The sequence below is a fragment of the Pempheris klunzingeri genome, chromosome 6 (assembly GCF_042242105.1).
Source record: "Pempheris klunzingeri isolate RE-2024b chromosome 6, fPemKlu1.hap1, whole genome shotgun sequence".
Classification (NCBI taxonomy): domain Eukaryota; kingdom Metazoa; phylum Chordata; class Actinopteri; order Acropomatiformes; family Pempheridae; genus Pempheris; species Pempheris klunzingeri.
In genome coordinates this window covers 20,197,239-20,212,791 of record NC_092017.1, presented here as the reverse complement: position 1 = coordinate 20,212,791, position 15,553 = coordinate 20,197,239, and the positions used below count along the sequence as shown (strand labels likewise).

General features: G+C 41.3%; 1 protein-coding gene across 2 annotated transcripts in view; it reads left to right on the top strand.

The window, feature by feature from the left end:
* Positions 1–15,553, top strand: part of rabgap1l (RAB GTPase activating protein 1-like) — a 109,871-nt gene that overhangs the window by 78,420 nt on the left and 15,898 nt on the right. For both annotated transcript variants that reach the window (XM_070831586.1, XM_070831585.1), the window contains exons 17-19: positions 1,098–1,241; positions 4,742–4,783; positions 10,419–10,547. In XM_070831586.1, coding sequence (XP_070687687.1) covers positions 1,098–1,241; positions 4,742–4,783; positions 10,419–10,547 — 315 coding nt within the window. The remainder of the gene's footprint in view (positions 1–1,097; positions 1,242–4,741; positions 4,784–10,418; positions 10,548–15,553) is intronic.

Sequence of the window (15,553 nt, the reverse complement as noted above, 5' to 3'; positions counted from 1 at the left end):
AAATTCACTTCTCCTATCCAACTATCCTTGTTGTGCAGACTAGTCTCGAGGACCATTAATTTACTCTAGATTTGATTTTCCAACATTCATACGTACTTGAGAATGAAGGTACCATGGGCTGTTTGTATTTAATTTATGACTGGATGCAGGGTTTTTACAGTTACTCATACTGGGTGCTACTAAAAAGAAAAGACTAGAAGATAGAGCAAATAGCCTTACAAAATCTATCTGCATTTTCCATAAGAGCAAGAAGAGTTTGATTGTATTCAAATATGTAGAGCATGTTACCAGTGCTTGCATCATCTGTGGAGGACGACATATTTGTTGTTGCCTTGTTGGTTCGTCTCTGGTCACAAAATATAACAGAATATAATAAGAATAAATTCTGTCTAAAGTCTGTATGTGTGAGACTTGCAGTCTCTGTAGACTAAACAGCCTGCTTTGTGTCTGTTGAGGCTGATGATCCTGGTGGTAAAGTCCCATCCCACTCAGGTATTACAGCCTAAATCCACTCACTGAGTACAGTTTAATTTGTCCCTGAAATCCATCCTGGCCCTGCAGGCAGTCGCCTCTCAGCTCCAAGATCAACTCAGTTAGCATCGACCAAACGCGCTCAATGTAAGGAAGTTAGCATTGACTGCTAATTATTAGCATCCAGGTGGGAGCTCACTATCTGATCTAGTCAGGTGTCATGTGGCATGGCAAGTGTTGGCTGCCAAAGTGAATCACTATCTGGCTAATTGAATCTTTGATTCACTGTACATGCATGGACACAAAAACACAAAAATACTACTTGAAAACTACAGCAGTCTTTTTGTCCACATGTGCTCTATCAAATCATCTTGCATCATATAGAAGTCTAACAATGTGTGTAATGTATGAATAATATCTGACTGGCTGATGGCACGTGTCTTTTTTCACTTTCTCTCTCTCTCTTTTTCTTTGGTCTCTGAGTGAGGCAGCATGATTTAATCAAGTACAAGTAGATATCAAATAATGTAAAATTGAAATGACAAGCAGAGCCACATCTTTATATTCTTGTAAGTGCTGGTTTATCTCACAAGTTTCTCCTCCTTCTCTTCTATCTGCTTCTACAGGAACAGCTTCCTGACCTGTGGTCCCACTTCCAGGAGCTGAACCTGGAGGCCCACATGTATGCCTCCCAGTGGTTCCTCACCCTCTTCACTGCCAAGTTCCCCCTGTGCATGGTTTTCCACATCACTGACCTGCTGCTCTGTGAGGTACAATTGGACTCACTGCACTACTTTTTACTGGGAGTACAGGGAAAGTGATTTGGTCTATGCTGTCCAGAGTCTAGTAAGGGGAGGGTAACCTTCTAGAAAGAAGAGAGGAGTAGTGAGGAAGTAGAAAAGAAGGCCACAGAAGGAAGAGAATGAGTGACAGAAGATACTGAGAAGTATGGAGGGAAGAATGCAGCCATCAAGGTAAGAGGAAGGAGACATGAAAGGGGAGAGAGAAGAATGGAGGGAGGGGAATTCAACTGTACAGGATCATTACTGATTCTGCTGACTTCTGGTGGCTACAAGTAGAGGGTAAGGCTATAACCAGTACCAGCACTGGTCCATCTGCATTCTGCTCTGCTTTTTTATCTAATATATTTACCAGTGTAATCAACAGAGATGATCTGGGTTGTAAGGGTTGATACAATCACTAATTTGATGTCATTGGGACCACTTCATAAGGTTCATAAGGAACCTGGAACCAACACACCCTAAGATTGACACTGAGTTTTTGTATTTTCAATGGTATGATCTGATGTGCGGCCATATGATTTGGGGACTCAGGTGAGGAGATAAACAGAACTTTCAGCTGATCACCACCTGCTGGTGGATTGGATCAGGTGGCTGGTAAAGCTGCCAGACAGACGTAATGAAGCCAAATATGTGATGAGGGTGCACCGGGACTGTCTAATTTAGGCTCTTATCTAGAGGTGGAAGAATGCAGCTGTGTCATTTATGGAAACTAAATATTGTGTTTGGAGCATATAAACTTAAAGTACCAAGGGGCCAAGAACAGAGCCTTGAGGGACACCATACCCAACACAAGCAGATGAAAACCGCGTCAGTTCTGTTAGAGAAATCTTACCGGTTCAATAGCAGTAACTCTGATTTTCCAGGTGACTCAGCAAAGTAGTTATGAAATGATTGTCTCTCCCTTTACTTTATGTTACTTTTATGTTTGTGTGTACAAAAGGAAGAGAGAAAGGATTATTACTGTTTTAAATCTTTGTCTTGTTCTCAAAAGTTGTATTACATAAAAAATTATAAGCCAAATGCCCTGCACTCATCATCCTTCCTCCTGTTGGCCCCAGGCAGAATAATTAAAAGTTTCCCAGGTCTTTCTCACCCAATGAGCCGCATGATGAGAATCTGCTCGTTAAACCAGATTTCTCATCTCCTGCATCTCTCCCTGTCTGCCTTCATCTTTTTGGCTCACTCTGTCATCTTCTCCTACTCTCTTCCTTTCTATGTCATCTTTCTCCTTCATTGTTTACTCTGTCATTTCTTCTTTTTATTGCTATTTCTTAAACATAATTTTTCATTGTATGTTTTTCTTCTACTGTCTTTCTTTCAGCGTTCATTGGCTCAATCTTGTATTTATTTATGCTTCAGTCATTTTCTTTGTTTTTCCTCATCTTTTCCTTTTTCTCTTTATACAGCAGTCAGTCATTGCTTCATCTCTTCATTAGCTTTACTTGTTTTCTTTATTTGCTCTTTATTCTTGTTTCTGCTTCTCTCTTTTATCCTCTTTGTGTCCTTGTTCCCTCTCTGTGAGCTTTTTTCTCATTCTTTTTATTAATCACTCCCTTCAGTCTCGCTCAGTCAGCTGTTGTTTTTTTCCGTGATGAAGTTTACTTTGATAATTATTTCTCTTTCCTCTAACCTGTTTTTTTTTTCTCATTCAACATCTCTGTATCTCATATCTTAAAATTTTAAGTCAGATGCCTCTGGACCTTTGTTTGGTTCTGCCTTTTGACACTGATACCAGAGACTTGAGCTCTTCTGATTGGGGGAGGAGGGGTCTCTCGGTCACACCTTGATGTTGTTTGAGATTTTTTAGGTCATGTGTCACTTCATAGTCATCGGTCATTATCATTTAAGTCACCAGTAAACATTCAGTGCTGCCCAAGTTTCAGTTTGTTTGTTTTTTAACAGAAATGAGCTGCCAAAATGATCCTACCTCTATGTCTCTATTTACTTAACTGTGCTTAACTCGCATCTGAAACTGTTTGTACTCCCGTTGTCTTGAACCTTCACTCCTCCCTGGCCTATTTCTCTGTCACCTTCCAAGTCTGTGTCATCATATCTCCCCTTCTGTGTGTTTATCTCTCTTTTTCTGGATGAATCCGTCTTGCTCCGATACACACAGAGTGAGATTATCTTTCTTTCTCTCATGCATACCTTTGATCCTGCCTTAGCACGGTAGCACCATCTTGAGGAATACAAAGATAGGTGTGTGCAGGCTGAGCTCCCCCTCTCTTTTCTCTCTTACAGTTATTTTTAGAGCTGTCCAGATATTTTTAGCTCTGTGTTGCCATGTGAACTGGTTGTCACGGAGACCAAGGAGACGGGTCTTCCCATGCAGAGCTGACATCAGCTTTACATTTTCTTTCTTTTGGTGTCAAAATCAAAAGCGTTACATCAACAAAAGAGGGAGGGAAAACATATTGTCCCAGCGTTAATGTACACACAAATTGCCATAATAATCTGCTACACACAATCTGGGATTTATATAGAAACATAATGCATATAATGAACAAAACAAAGTAAACTTTGAGGTTTATCTGTATTGTATTTGCAGCTTTTCCCTTCTTGTTTAACTGTACCTGTCTTCTCTGTATTGTTAAACACACCGTAATTCAACTCAATTGTCTTAGTAAGGATTTCTTCATGCTGCAGTTACTTTTACATTTACATTAATTATGGTACTGATAAATCTAATCTGGGCAGCAGTTTTCAAAAATGATAGAAATTAAAAGTTTAAGCAATAAAGCAATAAACAGTGTACATGGGTAAGATATACTGTGCTATAAACATATCTCAATTTTAGTAAGTTAATTGGGATAGGTTATTATGACTTAAATCACAAATATTTTCAGGTCAGATATCTGATATCTCTTTTCAACCTTTCGGCGACATTTTCAGCTATGTTTACTGAAGAAATAATGAAAATTCCAGTTATTAGAGGTTGCATATCTTAACCATGTTGTGACACTTTTCATTTCACTGTTTATTTCTCAGAGTTGTTGTCAAAAGTTGTAATTGTCAATATTTCCAGATAAAAGTCCATTTTTTTCAAATTAAATCAGGAAGATCAGCAAGTGTGTCTGCAGCAGAGCATCTCCTTCACCATAAACTGTTGTAGATTGTGGTGACAGCATGAATGCTGGTGGGAAAACTTCTTTGCAGTGGAAGTGTTGTATCCAACTTTAGGAATCATAATAAAACTCTCTCCTAAGAGGCAGTGAGGATGAGGAAAGCTGGACTCTGGACCTACTCTTTGGCACTAGCCCTTGCTGGATTTCAAAGCTGTATTATCCATTGCCAACATTCAAAGCTGCAAAGTACAGTATTGAAATGCTATAGAATTCAGCTCCTGAATATTCATATTTCATTGTATCAGAAATCTATACGTTGATATACATGCTGAAACAAATGAATATGATACTCTTGCCTCTACTTGTTTCTGTTTTCACATCTAATTCTCCTCTCTCATCCAGGGTCTGAACATCATCTTCAATGTAGCACTGGCCCTGCTCAAGGTTAGTACTCACTTCATTCATCTGTAACCATCTTTTTAAATTTGCTATCCATCAAATGAGTTCTTGTGTAAACAAAATCTCATTTCTTTTGAACCCACCCAATCATGTTGTTTTAGATCCACTTTGCTTCAATAAACAAATATGAATTATTTGTAGCATAAATTATTCTTCTGTACACCAAAGATAAAACCCCATTTGGATTTAGGGAAAGGCAACATTAAAAGGAAAAGGAAACATTAATTACACATTAAAATAAAGGTGGAGGTGATCATTTTGTTTGAAATCTTATTAGTGATAATATCACAATTAGCAATGCAAAGTTTTTGGGTAACATGATTCTGCTTAAGATACATTGTTTGTGCATGTAAGTGTGAGGAGGCGCCTGCAGTCCAGGGTCTGATGTAATGTGTAAACTGTAGAGGTTGGACAGTTTGTTCGTTGGTGTGTTGCCCTCTAGTGCCCAAATCAGAAAGTGCATCTCAGGTGAGGAGCCTGATTTGTCTCTAAAGACAAATTAGACAAATGGGTACTGACGCATTATGTTAAACACCCATGCTGAATATAATGAATTAAATATCTGGCCAGAATAACACACATGTTTATGTGTGTTTGTCATGTGGGGGATTTACTTTGTGAAGTTTGGTTCAAGTGATACCTTTCAATTTCTAATTTTACTATTATATTGTATTATATGTTTTGAGCAATATATCATTGGGATGAATTTAAATAATGTTTTCAATTTGTATCCCCACCGCCTTCAGCTGGAGTTATATATATATTATCTTCTAATAAATACAGTGATTGGCGCATATTGCGTTTCCATACAGTTTCCCTCAGAGGTTGATAAAATAGTGTAATCATGTAGAATTAGAAAATGTGATTGTTCATAAAAACATTTGGGACCAGGTTAAATAAAAACATACATGCTTACATATAAAACAAGCAATATACAGACAGAGGATAAAGACACACAAAATAAAAAGAATATGACTATATTATTTAAAATCAATCTTGACTATACTCATATTATTCAAAAATTAAACTAATTAGGTTTAGATTAAAAACTAAAAAGACAAAAGTAAACATGTGACAACTAAAAAACTACACAAAATTCAATTGACGTCTGTATTTTAAGTCCAGTTAAAAAAATTTAAATAACATGTTGCGTGAGGTTTTTCAAAATATTACCAGAACAGGCTGCATGTTGTTGCCGTCAGAGCTGAAGAGTGTAGAATTACAAGTTGTTGTGCTATCAGATCCGTTTGTGGTGGGATGGATCGATTCGTTTTGGCATTGACTGCGTCATATTGCATGCTGGTGTCTGGTTGTTCAATGTGAACATTAATTTGATGGGATAGTTCTTGTGGTCATGTCAAGTCATGCTGAAACTTCAAGAACAATCAGTGATGAAGAGCAGGCGTCTTTGTCTCAACATAAAGTCCATATCTTGATACTGAAACTAAATATACAAATTATATTATTATTATATTATATTATATTATATTTGTTTTCATTATTTTTTAGGTTGTTTCTGTTTGTGAAAATACATTATCAGCCACTGTCATGTCATGACAGGAAAGGTGTATTTTTAAAACCACACTTGGATGTGTTTTTCTTGGTCTCCAAATCAGCTCACAATTGACAGTATCCAGTCAATTAATCATTTATTACTCTAATTTGTATTTAATCTTTACCGTGCCCTCCAGTTTTTTTTTTTAAGCAGAAAAATAACCACATTAAAGTATTGCTAGGGATCCCCCAGCAAAATTTGTTTTGTCCCCAAAAACAGTCCTTTAGTTCTTATCCAATGTTATTTTTTCTTACTACTTTTCCTACGTAAAACTGCTGCACAAGATACATGAAAAGTCCACTACAGCATAAAACAGGCCTACATTACGACTGGTGAAGCCAATCCAGTCAGGAAACTAATAATCATAATAAATATGATGTAGTGTTTTTGATTTAATATAGTATTTCAGCTGCACTCAGGTTTTCCTCCCTAAATGACTTATATGTGGTTGGTTTTAAAAAGCCCTGCTGCTCTATATTTTAGCAATAATGTATTCTGTGTGACAGAGGGAGAAAGATGTGGTGCATGCGATGGTTGGAAATGGAGAACAAATGAGGATGTGAGCTGGGTGGAAGGGGCTTCCACTGCCTGCTTCTCATTGGCCAGGCATGACGGCATTCTCCCTCGAGGCTCCCCCCTCCCTCCTCCATCCATCCTGCTCTCCTCTCCGCTCTCATCACCCCTCCCTCCATCTGTGTCAACCTCCCTCCCTCTCCTGCTTAGCAGCCGCCATGCACATCACAACAGGAGCATAAGCTATAGCGTTAGCAATCTGGAAGCCCTGTGTTGTTTTTTTTTCCTCCATCTTCATCTTTACCTCCCATGGACGCCTGCTTGGAGCTTCTTCCGCCTCTCAGTTCTTCGTTGTCTCTCGTCTTTACCTCCTACTTCTCTACCTCCATCTTTTCCTCTTCTGTGTTGACTGGCCATGTATTTCTACAGCACGCTACCTCTGTCCACTACATGGACCTCTGCAATGGAGCCGCCCCTGCTAGCCGTTAGCTGTTAGCATCACAAAGAGAGAGAGAGAGAGAGCGAAAGAGTGGAAGGGAAAGGAAAGGCAGAGAGACTGCAAAAGAGACAGGCAGTGGACAACACTGTTGTTTCTTTGCTTTTACTCAGCCCAGCTGGTGGCCAGCGCCGTTACTGCTAAACATCATATACAGTTATTCAAGCTCTCATCTATTTAGTCTCTGTTGTTGAGAGGCAGAAGTGACTTTCCATCTGAAGGAGCTGGCTTCTCATCTAAAGGATCTACTGACCACCACAGACCGGATGCCTGGTTCCTGCTGCTAATGGAAATTTGCCGGAGGGACAGACACTGGAGTCCACGCTGGAGCTGTTGAGTGGACAGTGCTTTTACTGGTCTGTGTGGTTTGGATCTGGTCAGACTTCAGATCATGAGGAAGAGCAGAGATACAGAGATGCTATCGTGATACACTTTTGTTTTACTACCTCTCTCAAAACTCATCTTGTTTTTTCATGCATCACTGGCTTAAATCTGACTCAAGGAGTTCAGCGTCCTCTCAGCCATAAACCAACACAAATGCATCATCATCTTCTGAAGGCAGAAAAGTGCCATCCTGCCGTGCTAACAGACCATGCCATGTCGTCAGGATCGCCTGCTCGGGCTTAGACTGGGGCTCTCCAGATAAAAGGACTCGTACGGTTATTTCAGGCAATTTTACATTTCAAAGAAAGCCGAAATCCTGTCGGCTTCATACCAGGTGCGGCCTCCCATTTGGAAACGGTGTACAAAACATATCAACTGCTTTGATGTGTCGTCTCACATGCACCGAGGCTGAAGCGTTAAGACCACTCAGTTGTGCAGACTGAAGGGGATTTTCATTTCGTCTTTGAACAACGAAGGAAAAATAAAAAAGGTGGAGTACTTATTCCTCACTGCCGTCCGCCGGAGCAGTGGCCCACGTGTTAAGCAGTTTTGTTGCTAGGCAACGGCGTACTGGATTTGAATTGGTTGGGGGAGTTTGGCACGGGAAGATGAGAGTGGGTAGTGTGACTGGATTTCAAAGTGAGTCTGGCAGGTAGCTGGAAGACTCAGCATTATGCCGAGAGCAGCATCAATATATCATTATCTGACTGTTGTTTTTTTGCACCTTGTGGCCGTTACCGGGCTCTGACAGTGGTACAAGCTGAGTGGCCTGCACTGACGTCCACTTGTCCAACTTCTGTGGTGCCTAGATGAACTGGATCAAGTTGCATGCCTTGGATGCCTGGACTGTCTCCGCTGATTTGCTCTGTGTTCCTTTGAGCATCTTGTCGCTTTTCTCCTAGCTGGTGTCCTTAACATCAGTCTGTTGTGACACCGCGTGATGTGGCATTAGCAGCATCTCTTCCCAGAGGGTCAGTCACCTCGTTCACCTGGACTCAGCAAGTTTGGCCTAACGATCACCTCAAGAATCTCGGCTTACCTGCGTGAGCACACTTTTCGCCAACCTTTCAGCCCCCAGTCCATCCATCCTCCAACTCTAAGAAGCCCACTGGGACGTTTGGACGACACGCTGGAGTCATCTGCCACCCTGGCCCCGGAGCGGGACCGCCCCTCTCCCTCACCCTGTCCCACCCCGCCACCATCTCCTCCATCCTCCCCTCCTCCCTCTCCTCCCCCTATACCTGCCTTGACCCCGCATCTGCGCCTTCCAGCAGTGCGCAGGGCAGTGGAGGACGGAGAGGGAAGGGCAGAGGAGAGCGCCCACAGCAGTGAGGCCTCAGCGGACTCATTCTGCAGGGTGATGGGTCTCCTTGGGATGGGACACCGGCTCTTCGTTCCTAAGCTGCTGGCGGTGAGAGATGGGGGAACTGGGAAACAGACGTCGGATGAGAGAAACTGAGCATGTAGGGATGGTCGGGTTTAGAGTTATAAAGGAATGGCTGTTCGTTTGACTTGTGTTGATAAATGATGATAATTGTTGTGACAATGCATCCTTACACCACAAGGTGGTGTCATTGATGTGTGTTTTTTAACCTTTATTGTCTGAGCTCCTTATTTCGCTTCAAAAACACCCTGCTCCGAATACGACTACGTCAGACTCCGAGATGCCCAATAAATTGACAGAGCAGCTTCACTGCACTAGTGTGCTGTATTTAAAACATCTTGACATCTTGTTTTCAATGGAGGGGGTTGCTCTCAAACAACTAACTCTTCCAACGCCCTCCCCTCTGAATCTGTATGCTCTCACCATCTTACAGGACAGTAATGTATTTGGCAGCAGTTTTTGGAGGACTATTATTTTTTGTTTTTACATTTTAAAAATCAAGTTTATGTTCTCTGTGATTTACCACAAGGTCAAGAGTAGAATAACCTTAAACTGCTTCAAGCAACAAGATATGTCACAGCACCCTCAAAGATCATGTTAGAGAGGAAAAAAAAAGTTGCTAAATAGCAGAAGGGACATTGCTCCCAAGATGAGAGAAAGTAGAAATGAGGATGGGATGTGACTGAGTACGATTAGGGATGTGAGCCGCTCTCTTAGTATTCAGCGTCTAAATGTGGATAATGGAAAGTGGCTCTGTTGAGGGAACAGGCGATATGATTTTTCAAAAATAACTATGCAGCTGTCCTATCCAGTCTAGCTCTTGCTACAGCCTCAAAATAATAAAAATGATAAAACTCTGTCATAAATTTAGAAAAAAGTGGGAAATAGGGAAATGGCAGCCTGAGATTAGGTTGTTCTGACCCTAAAATGGTGAATCTCCTATAAATTTGTTAATCAGAACAGAGCAGAATTGTAGCTGTAGCTGTCATGTTAACTTTCCTCTGGGTGTATGAAGTGAGTTGGTGAATAATTTGTCAATTGACATAATGCACACAATTAATTAATTAGGATTTAAATCTACACATTTAAGTCTTACACAGATCAGCATTTGCTTCATCAAGTTACAGTAAATAGCCTTGTGAGTTTGTCCTCCCTGAATATAAACATCTAATGACTGCCAAGCTGTTGGAGGTTAATCTGGGCTTTACATGTGTGATTCTTAATGACTTGTCTATCTGTCTCCACCACCACTTCCCCTCTCCTTTCAACTCCTCATGTCTCTCTCCAGACGTCTAAAGAGGACCTCTTGCAAGCGGACTTCGAAGGGGCTCTTAAATTCTTCAGAGTCCAGCTCCCCAAACGGTACAGAGCTGCAGAGAACGCCCGCAGGCTTATGGAGCAGGCCTGCAACATCAAGGTAAGAACCTCTACAAACAAGCACATGCATTTGCTATCCCAAGTTCAAGCAAATCAATAAGGAATTCCTGTCTTGGCATCTCCCACTGTGACACAAATATATTAAAGCAGAGGGGTCAGATGTCCTGGTGCATGTCAAGTACATTTTAGCTGTTTGAATCCCTGACCCTCTGGTTGCAGTATGGCGTACTCTCTACCGCAGAGTTGACCCCAGTACACTGAATCTCAGGTGTAATGGTTTATTGCTCTATTCATGGTATTTTTTTAAATATCACTTCTGTCTCTTTTCTGTATGTATTTAGGGTTACATTTGTACATTTATATTCGCACTGCACTTGACACAGCTTTCTGTTGCTAAAGTTTTTACTTTTCTGCGTGAAGATTGTCGCTGCTCTCATAATGACTCATAATGACTGTTTATGCCAGGCAAGCCTGAAACGCAAAGCACACAACTCTCTGTGCAGCAGGAAGGAGCTACCACACGAACGCGAATATTTAGGGCAGGAAAAGCTTTTATGAACTGGATATAGTGTGGGCTGGATCTCTGATGTGTCTCACGGAGGCTCTCAGATCATTACTGCATCCTTTGAATCAGCTATAAACAATATTTTACAATAACAGTGTATCAAATGATAGTGTGAAAGTGTTCGGTTGTAGTGTTGTACCTACAGTGTATCATCACGTAAATTCTCAGCTCAGCTCAGCTTTACAGCGCTTGTTTCAGCTCATTGGTTAGCTGTCTGATAAATGTGCTGTTTTTGTTCACTGCTTTCATAACGTCATTTTTTTAGTTGTTGCAGGTAGCTGTTTTTAGCACAAAAAAAAAAGCTCTAAAAGAGGGTACACCACCCTCTCAGTTCCAAACAGCAGACAGACAAAATTACCGACCAGCTGCTGAAGATAGTGGAGTATTTAGCAGCTATAAAGAGACAGATATTACCCTCAGGAGTTCCCAAAAACAGAGCTCAAAGAAAGTGAATATTCAACTTACCTTTGCCTAATAACTGGAGCAACACTATCATACGACTGCTGGATGTGTAAATAAGTTTGCCATATCAACTTAAAAGGTTATGATAATGTCAATACTGTGGACACATAACTTGTTTTTGCTGCCCCCAAGTGGTCAAAAATGTCAGCTATTGCAGGTTTGGTGTATAGGTCGTTATTGTATGCTGTTGTTTTTGGACTGCAATCTGGCAACGCCATACAAAAGCTGGCTTCCATGGATGGTAGTCATAGTTTTCTTCAAAGTTTACCACGTTGTGTGGTCACTAAAATTGCCTTACACACGCATATGCACACACAATCTCACACACACACACATTATCATCCTCCTGTTGGCTTTAATAAGGCTGCTGGCATTTAGGGAATTTGCTGAGGTCACCAGAGACCAAAAGCAGTACACAGTTTCTGTGATATAGTGTGTGTGCAGTGTGTTGTGATAGAGGAAGGAAAGGGTTGACAGAGATAGATGGAAGAGATAATCATCCTCCCTCCACCCTTCTCTCTTTCTCCCCCCTGGTCGCTCTCCATGACTCTGTGTATCCACATACAGTTAATATTTCACATTTTAGGCATTTTCTGGCTTTCTTATCTAGTAAAAAAAACTGAGCAAATAAGCAGGTTGTGATGTAGTCTTGTGCTCAAGGGCATGTTGGCAGGACACGTGGCTCTAAGTGCTTCGATGTATTTCTGTGTTTTTCTACATGCAGGATGTACTGCACAGTGACTCACTCTTTATCACTGGTGGTTTGGTAGCATTTTGGCACTCTTGCAAAATCCTGCAGCAAGTCAAGCCCTCATGTTGTACAAAAGCATACACACACTCAAACATGTAATGTACATGCTCACTAGCTGAATACCTGTCTGTATGGGAAAACACATTTTACATGATTATGGACACACACACACACCAGAAGAAACTGACTAGTTAAAGCGTCATCAAAGCACACATGCTGAATGAGAGGAGACTGTGTTCAGGTGGGTGATGTGAGTTAAAACAGGTAGCATGTGTGATAGGATGACTTAGCCTCAGGACAGACAGGAACACCTTGTGTCTCTCTCTGCTCATCTTCTTGATCAACCCTCGCTGATCTTTCATTCCCCTGCGGTCTCACACTTTCCTCTTGGGTTATTTTAAATGCTTTTCTTCTGTCTCCTCTCTCAGACGAGCCTCACACAAGTCTTCTCTGCTGATTTCTCTCTTCGCCTGGTCACACATTTCTGCAGGAATGCTAGGTGCCTTAGGTTGGATATTGTTGGACATTTGGTTACAAGAGTAACAAAGAGTCCATCAAAAGAAAGGAAGTGAACACTCATTAAACATTATACTCAGAAGAGAGAAAAATACAAAGAATGAGCACATCATAACAGACGAGGTTTACACATCAAATCTGTGTGTGTCTGAGGTCTTTCACTACTTCTCCTCAACAACGTCTTCTATTACTGTCGTGTGTTTTAACCAGCCACTCTTTTTAGTTTTAAAATAGAATATTCCCTGTGGGAAAAAGTATGTGGAGCAAGTCAGTCAAAGAGAGAGGGATAAAAAAGACTTGAGAGCGATGAGAAGGACTAACAGACTTTCCTTTCCTTCAACTCTTCACTTTTGCCACAGACCATCCATCCAATCCTAAACTAGTGTACCAACAGATCACACATTGTCACATCAGCTTGTGATATGCCACATTGCAAACACTACATCAGATCACATATCCAGCCTGGCCATGCCACAGATATGTCATGCTTCACTGCATCCTTTCAGAACGTACAACACCTCCATATATTTCACTCAGTATACCGCATCTCATCCTTCCACACCATGTCAATATCTTTCATGTCAATGATCTTTTCAGTTGTTAGAAAAAGCCATGTCACTATTACCGAGAGCTCAAAGTAATGTCTTCAAATTGCTTGTTTTGTCCAACTAACAGTCCGAAGTGTCCAATTTGCTGTGATAAAAAGCAAAGAAAGGCAGCAAATCCTGATATTTGAGAAGATGAATCTTGCAAATGGTTCTTGTCTTAAGCTTTCGAAAGTGAACAAAGGCACAACAATGGACAAAGTCAAGCATCATGCACGTATTGGGGACAGACTGATGAATCTGTGGTATCACCATCAACTTTGCCAATCGAATATCCTATTGTCCAGTCAGCTGGGATCATGGGTACATGATGATAAGTTCTAAGACTTCTAGATGAAGGGAGCCACAGTAGATGCAGTAGTTTCCTTGGATGAACTGTCATGTTTAAACACTATTGGAGGAAAAGGGAAAACCAGCCTGTCCAAGCCACTTTGCACCCTGTTTACCCCCCCTTTTACATATTTTTCTCTGTCGTCGTTTAAATCGGATCAGCTGAACTCTGTAAGCTGCTTAAAACATCGAAAGAATTCACTGGCACCTTGGCTTGATGAACACAACGGGCAGTAGGGTGGCTTAGCCTTTCTGGGGATTATAGGAAGAATTTGAATTTCTCAGCCTTCTTAAACATCTGCTGGACTGCATCCGGAGTGATGACTTTTCAGGAGAGAAATCTCGTATATTCATTTGCTGCTCAGGGTTTGACTGATTAATCCAGTTTTTATCAAATCCTTCCAACAGAAAAGCTTAACTTTAACAGACTGAGGAGAAAGAAGAGAGGAGGATGTGTGTAGAGAGACTGACAGGCAGAGTAATTTATAGGGAACGAAAGATACAGAGTCCCAGAAAAAGACCTACGTGGATGGATGAAGACTGAGAGGCTGCAAAGACACTTTCAAAAAGAGCTTCAGTTAGATAGAGAGAGGAATTTACAGTATAATGAAAGATAACCATATTATAGGTATCAAAATCTAAACAGAGAAATATATGGAGACCAACAAAATCGGTGCGGAGGGATATGTAGTGGGCTTTCTGGTAATACAGCAAACCTGCTGCCTGATATATCTGACTTTCAGGGCATCAGCTCATGGGCGACAATAGGTGACACTAACTGATTTTATTCTTTAATGTATAATTTGGCCATCCCAACAGAACTAGCAGACATCAGTCATTTCTGTTCAGAGTTTTAACTGAGTTTTGTCACTGACCCAGATTGAGACCGTTTTTTTGTGTTTTAGACGTCTAGCTTGAAACTTATCTCTGTTTGCTAAGAGAATATTCTGCGATTAACCTTCATGATAGAACCAAATTTGATTGGGATACAGACAAAAGCACAGTGGCTGAAAAGGACACATGATAAGAAAGTGCATTTCCCCTATCAGGAGGAGCTAGTTGCCATCACGATAGCAAGGGTGTCAGGTAGTTTTTAGCTGTGGGGTCCTTTGAGACGCTGTTACAATATTCAGGCATCATCTGGGGCAGCCTTAAAGTTGCTTTCACTTCATTTCCTGGGTTTTACTGTTGGAACAATGTGCAACTATGAACGACAAGTTACTGTGGTTGATCTGACAACTTCCTTCCTATCTCTCTTAACCTCAAACACACACACACACACACACACACACACACACACACTCATACAGCATAGATGTGTAAACAAGCTTTTATCTTTATTTTTACCAGCAGCAGGAAACAGAAAAAAACAAGCCTCCAGACTGCAACCTAAAGAGAGTCTAAGAGAGTGAGGGAGGGAAAGAGAGGCACAAATGAGAGAAGGGAAGTACTCACTCATTGGAAAGGAAGAAAAAGCAAACTCATCCTCCTTTGTCACACACTTCTAGCCTTACAGAGAGCGAGAGAGAGAAACAAACAGGTGTGTTGTACTGCCCTCTCGCTCCCCCCGCCCCTCCTTCTCTCTGTGGGCGGGGCTCGGCTCCTGAGGGACTCTTGAAAGCAGCCAGTCGACTCCTCCACTCTCAGAGAGAAACAAAACCTGTCAGCTGCAGTCCTCTTTTCCTTCTCCACCACTTTCCCTTCACCATCCTCTCCTGCTCCTTGCTGTTGGGGGCAAGAGGAGTCAGGATGATGCAGGAGGTGTCCATCATGGTGGCGTACGACGCTCATGTAGTCGACCGACCGAGTGAGGAGGA